Here is an 8903-nt window from a genome sequence, read left to right on the forward strand (position 1 = left end):
CATTTACAATAACCACGATAATGTACGAAGTCTACCTGAATTTTGTCTGGTTAAACAAAATAAAACAATCCACCGTACAGTGGGCTCTTTATCACTATTGCACATTACGTTGTAACATATTACACTGCTAGCCTCATGTTATAGCCCATGATTAGGAAGATAAATGTGGTAATCAGCATATACCCAAAACGTAATGTTACGGATAACGTGAGATCTTCCTGAAAGGCATAAATAATGCAAACTTTTAAAGGGCATAACATTTTACTTATGCCTAAACGTTTGCACTGAATCATGTGATGCGTTTCAAATCATGTAATATCGTGTGTCTAAAATCGGTTAACCTAATGACACCCAACAGCCTGTGTGAGAGCGGCATTAATGGAATGGTTTAAAGTGACTTATCTACGTGGCTCTGAAGATCTAACTCTTGGCTTCCGTAAATTCGCATTAATTTTAGCATTTGATTAAAACAGTGTAAAAATGAAAAATTAACATTTAATCTAACCAACAGTTTTGTGTATGAAATAGGTCACTAAAGAACGCGCTGTGACCATTTAATTACTAATCACTAGGGCGATTATTTTTTGACTTGTCACTTGTCAAAAAAGTCAAAATTTTGTCAAAATTTACACGTTAGGTCAAAATTTGTCAAATTTTTTAAGTCAAAATCCAATAAAAATGCACATAAATCGTTTACAAAATAATAAAAATCTATAGTCAGCTTTTTGAAATTGGTCGTTTATTTCTTTTAAATTTAGCGGTCAATTTTATCGAAAAAATTAGTTTTGATTTATATTCAAGTCATTTTAACTGCATTATATCTTTGTTAGAGCAATATACGGTACAAAAAACGTGTGAATAACGACGGCTAGGTTATATAAATTAATATAATGATTTTTAGGTCAAAATTTGTCAAAATTTCTTAATTTTTAGGTGAGAAAATAATCGCCTTACTAATAACTTGTTACCAACATTGTATAACCTGGAGCCGCATGTTATAGCCGATGATTAAAAAAAATATTAGGGTATTTAACATCAAACTGAATTACAATGTTGTGTGTTTTTTTAAAAATGGAGCTACTAAACACACTACTTTGGCTAATACTAAACACGTCTCGCATATTTTACGTAACGAAAACCCGCGACATATTTCGATCGAAAATCACTAACAAACATTAAAAGGTCGTATAGCAGCAATTGTTCAAATTCCGCGAAATTCAAGCAAATACGTAATTCCGGTAGGTACCATACTGCATCAAACGAAAGAGTATCCAGTTTAAAAAGTAAACTTGCTCAGTGTTAAAACCGCTTCAATATTATACGCGATATTTTGCAAATACATTTCAAATGTTGCGTATAGTTTATACTCGGTTAGGGTTGCTGTACGTTGTCTGTGTAAGTGTCCTATTGCCTCATAAAACAATGTTAAAGAAAACGCTGCAATATCACGTGGTTAAACAAACTGCAAAAGGCTATTAAAATTAAAAGTAGAAATGTTGACACATGAAATCGCTACTGACTTGATTTTTACGGTCAAGCAGGTTATTGCCTTATAAATGTTTGGAAACGTTTGACTATACGTCAAGTGGTTTTCGAGAAGTCGCACGTGCGCCCTTTGTATTTAACATGCAAACAAAGTACAATGCGGTAAGATGTTTTTAAAATGGTATGACTAAATAATCGACTATACCACACATCACTTGGGTAAGCATGTCATACATCTTTTAGGTAACAAAACCCCGTAACATTTGGCAATTCAGAATAGCTCGCAGACGTAAATCTTTAGTTTGTAGCAGCAATTGTTTACACCCGCTTGATATCGTGATATACGTAACCCCTGTTCTAAACTGCGTCAAACGTGTAAAAAAATGCTGCAATAAACTCAAAATTTTGCTCTGCAGTATTGCGTCTTTAAACACGGTTTGTTGTACGATATTCGTGTGGGTTTCTTGATGTTTATTCAAAATACGTTTAAACATAGTTAAATTTGTTAAACCTTTGCACTGAACGCCATATTAGCAACAGGGGACGTGGCGTTATTTTGCACAATGTGCGCAAAAATATGCACGCCAAAATGTGCAAAAAATTTGCGCACATTTCAAAGAAAAGTGCGCACTTTTTTGAAGCTATTTTAAAATGTACGCACATTTTTGCACATTTTGGGGTGCACATTTTTGCGCACATTGTGCAAAAAATGTTCACATCCCCGTCTCCAAATTAGGCTCCGTCCATCGTCAGTCAATTCCATAACCCGTTGAAAACATAAAGTGCTTACTGTTCAAACTGCGAAGACAAACGCGATGTTTTGTGAACTTTGCCTAAATTTGGCATTGTAAACATAAGTCTTTACTTGGAATGTTGCACACGCTTGTTAACATCGATTATACGGTGTGAACTGTTTTTTACGTAATCCCGGTACTATACTTTTTCCAACTTAAGTCTGGCTTAAAACTGAAAATTGGTTACTATTAAAACCGCTGAAAGGATTGAATACCCAACGGCTAAGCAGGTCAGCAATCAGGGGCCAGAAAATCAAAAAGGGTGGCCTGGATTTTCAGCTTATAGAATTCTCCTATTTTTCGTCTGACTGTAATGAATAATGATGTCATAAAACAGTGGCAGTATGACCTCATAGAACGGTGATTGCATGACGCAATAAAACACTCAGGGACAGCCAAATACGTCCAGCAAAAGTGAGCACGTGCGTCGTCGACAATTCTGTCAAGCGCCAGCTGCGAAACCACAGTGTACAATCGATAACTTCAGGCAAAAAACAAACCAAGACCGTAAAGTATGTGTGATTAATTGTGGTAGAATCATACATAATTCGACTATCAGTAGCGCAGTTTTCAAGTTCCATGAACGGAACTAGCGCTAAATTACAAACACGCCCTTCACCACGTGTAATACTAAACGAAGATCGTTTTTACCGGTTGTTATTATTCCAGGATTAGCGCAACATCTGTGCCGAGCTGTGTGCCAAGTCAGCTAAATTACAAGCTGTGGGTGAAGGGAAATAAGTTGTGTCCATTGCACACTTAGCACGTGGTCCTATAGAGTATGCTTAAAGAGCATAATTTTGCGTTAACTATCATTACTTAAAAATGGAGGCTTTGAAACGAGCACGAAAGTCACCATTATACCTCCTTTTAAGAATCTGATCCAGTTAAACAAATGTCGATGTTACACCAAAATCGGATATTAGCGCAGAGACCGAACAGCGAGGAAAATACTGCGTATAACTCGACGTTTTTAGCGAGAAAAAAAGAAAGAAGGTTTGACTTATCGTTGTCGATTGTCGACCCACTTGCTAAACCCGAGTCTAAAAGCCTATAAGTCCTAAACAAATACCGAAAGAGAAAAACTATCCAGCGTTTACGGTCGATCAAACTAAAGACGAAAAACGGCGTTTTGCGCTCGATTTTGGTTTGGCATTAGATAAAGACGCGTGACCTAATTACTTAAAAAGCACGCCTCTTCGATCAGTTTGTTAAACTATGACAAAAATGAACAAAAAACGATAATATAACTTACAAAAGGGGTTAAGACCCCCCCCCCTGGGTAAGCCACTGGGGGCAATGGATAGTGTATAATATTTTCAACCTTTATAAGTAGTACATATTACACTTACAAATAATACTAATAATCGCATTTTTTAAATTCCAGGGGGCCCCCTTACCCCCCGTGCGGGCGCACATGATTCGAACCGTTTGACTTTCCGTTTTGGGTGCAAATATTTTTTTGGAATCCGGTTTAGTTTCAGTTTCGGAGCATTTTTCCGGTTCAGCTCCGGTTCGACTAAATTTATTTTTATAACCGGTTTATAAAGTTCCGATTCTGATAATATGACATGTATTGCATCTAAAAATGTGAGTCAATAAATATAGATAATAATAATTTGAATTGTTTTCAAATTACTCGTTTTCAATTTAAGTTTGCGACGTTTTAAACAAAGAGATTATAACTTACTTATCTCTTTGGTTTCAAATAATAAGAACTTCATTATTCACATATCTAAAAAATAAAAAATCAACATTTGTTTATTAAATTTTTTTTTTTCATAAAATTTCGAAAATGGCACCTTAAAATCTTACAAAAAACGGTTAAGGTTCGGTTACGGGTTGCAAAAAATTGGCCCCAATCCGGTTTATAAAGTTCCTGTTCACACTTATTTTGTGCTACGCGCTGCAGCAATAAATGGTTTTGCGGTTGCATGATTGTTTATAAAAATCATATCAGTTCGTACGTTTATAAAAACACACCAATTCGTTACTTTTCCAAAACCCAGTCTTTTAATTCAACCCACTCACCTATAAACCAAGAAGGATAAACATCGCTTCGTCACGCTCCACAGGACCACAGGAGCCCTGGCGGATAAAAACTCCTTGTGCTGTTGTTCTATTTATTGATTGCGAGGCAGATAAAGATAGCCCTTGTAAAAAAGTATGAGTAGATAAATAAAAGAAGAAAGGAAGTCTATTTCTTTTACTTGGAAGTATAATGACATTTCTTCAAATTGTAATGACATTTGCCAGGGCAAGATCATGTCAGACGTCATATTGTGTATACCAGAAGTAAGCGACAAAATAAGTAATGGTAAGGCCTATAGCATTATATGAGATGTAGTTTTACCCTATAGGCCTATTGCCATACTAGGCCTACCATATTTTTTATTGCCTAAAAACAATCAAAAAGTTTAATACAGAAAAAGTTGTATGTTTTATTTGTATATTTTTCAGCAGATTAACTTTTTTGTGTAAATTTTAACAGGAAACATTGATAAGAAAATAATAAAAAAGTATTCCCTCGCCAAAAAGTAATTTGACTTGAACCAAGCCTTATGCAGAAACGTAACACAAAATTAAAACTTTGTTAAAGAGATTTAAGCAAGAAAACACAAAAGGCAAAAAAAAGTACAATGTGGCATTTTTCACTATACTTGTAAACCATTCATTTTTTTTCAAAAAGAGGACAAATATCTTAAAATAAGACATATGATAATATAATGTAGGAACATTTTCAGCCTGACAAGCCTTTAATTCAAATTTATTCTTAAAGTTAAATAATTGGTTGTTAATATAATAAGAAAAGTTACTATTTGCTTATCTCTTGGGTACTGATGTTATATCGGCTTTAAAAAACAACTTACTGTCTGGCTTAAAGACCTCTTCCTATACAGTAATCTCCCGGTTAAGTCCGCAAACTGAATCTTATAGGCTTGTGCGGACTTACCCTGAGGTGCGGATTTAACGTTTTTAGTTATTTTTTTGGGTACACACAGTTCAGTGGATAGCACAAAGGAAATACACTACTTCTCAGCACAATAAACTATTGTAAGTCATCATCATTAGTGCGTGTTTATATGTCTTTAAAAATTATAATTCACATTGTGCAAATGGACATTTTAACACGTCTTAGAGATTTATGCCAAACTTGGCATTAATTAACTAATTAAGTTTGTGATACGTAACGCTGCTTCAATACGCATACTAAAAAGGCAAGGAAAAGTGGCGCTGGTCTAGAATCCTACCACAGTTCTAAAATCAACGCACAAAATTTGAGTTAGGGTGCGGGTTAGCGTTTGGGTGTGGGTGGGTCAAGTATTATTATATTCTTTGTTTAATAATAATACTTGACCCACCTTAACCCAAACGCTAACCCGCACCCTAACCCAAATGGTGTTTCGTTGTGGTAGGATTCTAGACCAGCGCCGGAAAAGTAATTACCAAGCTCCAGATCACAAGGTGATAGCTGCATTTAGTTCATTTAAACCATTCAGTATATTTGCTTAAAAGTGCATCTTCTGTTGATTAGTACACAGACAGCACCAAATTAATATATGACACGTTTATTTTAATGTGATTTGTGCTACTGCATCTCCGAGGCAAATATTGAAGTGTGTGATTGTGTTTTTAATAATGCTAGACACATGTCATCTTTGCGAACAGGAGCATAAAATCAAATCAAATGCAGTACATCTGAGCTGTGATGCTGTCCATTTTACAATCTAGTTGTGATGCATCAGGCAATGAAAGTGTTATGTCACATTCAATGTGGTTACAACATGTTATATTTTGATTATGTTTCTTACCTAGATTGAAATTAGGCATGTTTCCAAGCGTTAATTAACTTAATAAAGGTATATTAAGATGTTATTGCAGACCCCCTGAAAAAAATTTTTGTGAACCGCAGGCCCACGGTTACAAACCGCTGACCTAAAGGTTTAGGACAGGGTTTCTTAACCGTGGCCCTCAGCTCCCCTGGGGAACCACAGAGCGGTCATTGGGGGGCCACGGCCATCAATAGCAAGTTATGCGAAACTAAATGGTCACTTTTGTAAAATTTACCAGCTAACTTAATTTTGTGTTTTTTATTATGACTGTAAACCTTTCTTGTAACGTTTTTTGTAACCCATTTTTTCTGACACATGACTGGTCAGTAGTGATGCAGAATATTGGATCATTTCTATTTGTTTTATTTCGGAAAGTTACGCCTAATTGGTCATTTGCAAGGGCAAGTTTGGTTAAAGGCCTGTCGCTGTGGCGAAACAATTACTGTTATGCTTCATACGTAACCATCCAGAGCGGCGTCATCATTTTTTTTTGAACAGCCAATTATTACTCACGATACCCTTGCCTAATCATTAGGTGTCCTACAAATGTTATTAGACGAGTAACTAGTGTGCAATGCCAGGTGCAACGGCTTTCCAAATTCCTTTTCAGTTGCAAAATAAACATTCAATCGTAAAACGCATAGTACGCTTCTGGTTATTCAAATATTTAAGTTCATTTTTAGACCAACATTCATCGGTTCATGCACAGCTTATTTGTCAAGTAGGCTAATAGTAACCCATTAATAAAACAAAAATCAGGAAATCATCTCGACGAATGTAGTGACATCCCTTGGCTCAACACAAAACAGAGCCAAATATAAAAAATACAATAACAAGATTTGTCATGAAAAACTAAGTTAATTTAAATCAAAATGACTTATTTGTACAAAGTAAATGCATTTATTCGTTGATTAATTGCTGTACTTGTTATTAATACGAAGAAGTAAAACAAGTAAAATACGTTAAACACAATACTTGGTATTTTTATAAGCAGTGGGGCCACAAGGGTCGAGAGCCATTCAAAGGGGGCCACGAAGCATAAAAGGTTGATAACCACTGGTTTAGGATATGTACATTTTATATAAAACCAGTTTATACTTTTATAAATATTATTGTTAATGTTGCATGTTTGACTTTTCAGATTGGTGTTTGCTCTTTAGGTCGACTGAATTTTAAGTAATGGGGGTGATAGTGGTATACACCACTTCAGTGTGTGCAGATATCAGGCTTATTGAAAGGCAGCGGAAAATTTTGAACTTTTTGGAGCTGCACAATATTAACAGGGAAATAATCGATCTGACAGTGAACACCGATGCCCGGCCAATAATGCTGAGAAATATGCCCGAAAACAAGAAAACTGGAAAAGTGCTTCCCCCACAAATTTTTAACGAGGAAACATACTGTGGTGATGCTGATGACTTTGCCCAAGCTGTTGAATACAGAAGCGAATTTTCCTTCCTCAAGTTACCACCTCCTGCTCAAAGTAAGGATAAAAAAACCCAACAGAATTACCGGAAAAAAGATGGAATCCAAGTATAAACACAGAACACTGTCTTAAAATTGTGCTACAACAAAAGCGCCACTGAATATGATGTACCAAAGCCTTTTCACCACAAATCATTCTTAATTTTGAAATTTGTTTTTAACTGTGAAAGATGTTGAAATTTAAAGTGTATGCCTTGTAACTTGTCACTATAAAATATCTTGTATCTGCTTAACATATTATCCATTTTTCACAAATCTTTCATTAAAGAAGAATATATATACAATATTTATGTACACTTATCTGTATTACAATATTATGTTCTCCACTCTGTTTATTTACAAATCACGTAGAGTTTTATTGCTTACAGTTTTTGCCATACTGCTTCGTAGCTTTATGCATGAATTCTAAATTGTTGCATTGGTTTTGTTGTGTTTGTACTATTTGCAATCATTATAAACTGCTGTAAGTTAATAAAACATTGTGAAATTGCCCTTTCTATATATTTGGGTTTATGAAGTATATTTATAACTGTTGCACATTCGTTATTCAAAAATTAGTGTAGACCAATTGTCTGTTTTCTTAAAATGCAACTTTGAATTAATATTTTTGTTCACTGCTGTTAAGTTAACTATTTATGACAACACATTGTAACAGGTTGGATATTGTATGTTTAATAGAAATCGCCACAACTAAAAGTTGACATGTTAGTTCACATTTACTACTGGTAGAAGCACTTAATTACAACACTAGCCACTTTTTAATTGTCAATAATATACTAACTGCAACATAACAACCGAAAATTAGGATTGTCATAGACTTGGTGCGTCATTATTTCCAATGTTTGACGTCTTGTTTAATTGTGCACTATTTAAAAGTATTATTGTGATTGTGTACCTTGTAAGAATTAAGTCCAAAGTCATTTTGTTGCTATTTTTCATAAATATCTCACTATTTATTGCATAAAGTTGGTAATTACATTTTTGCCTGACAATCACTTGTTGTCTATTGGGTTCTTGACCACAACGTCTAATCTTTGTTTAACATATTGTTCACTTCGTTGTATTTTATTGTGAACATTATTCAGCAAAAGCAGAATTTTTTGTTATAGCTTTGTGCGTTTAAACATTTATTTTTATGTATGCCTGTAGTTTACATTTCAAAATAAACTGATGATGCTAAAACATTTTTGGTGAATAAACATTTACAATATACAATTTGTTGTTGCCTTGAATTATGGTTTGCGCATGAGAAAAATAACGCTTCTATGAAATACACAATGTGTTCATTTCATTTGGTGCATAATAA

The 8903-nt window shown here is 34.6% G+C and overlaps 1 protein-coding gene across 1 annotated transcript; it reads left to right on the forward strand.

Annotated features, from left to right (window-relative positions):
* Positions 1–7257: 7257 nt before the first annotated feature.
* On the forward strand, positions 7258–8903 carry LOC146139618 (SH3 domain-binding glutamic acid-rich-like protein 2). The gene has a single exon (XM_083392020.1). The coding sequence runs from the start codon at positions 7292–7294 to the stop codon at positions 7649–7651; it is 360 nt and encodes a 119-aa protein (XP_083248146.1). The 5' UTR covers positions 7258–7291; the 3' UTR covers positions 7652–8903.

This window comes from Ascidiella aspersa, chromosome 6 (assembly GCF_963924565.1).
Source record: "Ascidiella aspersa chromosome 6, kaAscAspe10.2, whole genome shotgun sequence".
In the NCBI taxonomy this organism is placed as follows: Eukaryota; Metazoa; Chordata; class Ascidiacea; order Phlebobranchia; family Ascidiidae; genus Ascidiella; species Ascidiella aspersa.

Excerpts from the sequence above, each read along its gene's own strand:
- LOC146139618 (XM_083392020.1), top strand. The coding sequence starts at position 7,292 with ATGGGGGTGATAGTGGTATACACCACTTCAGTGTGTGCAGATATCAGG.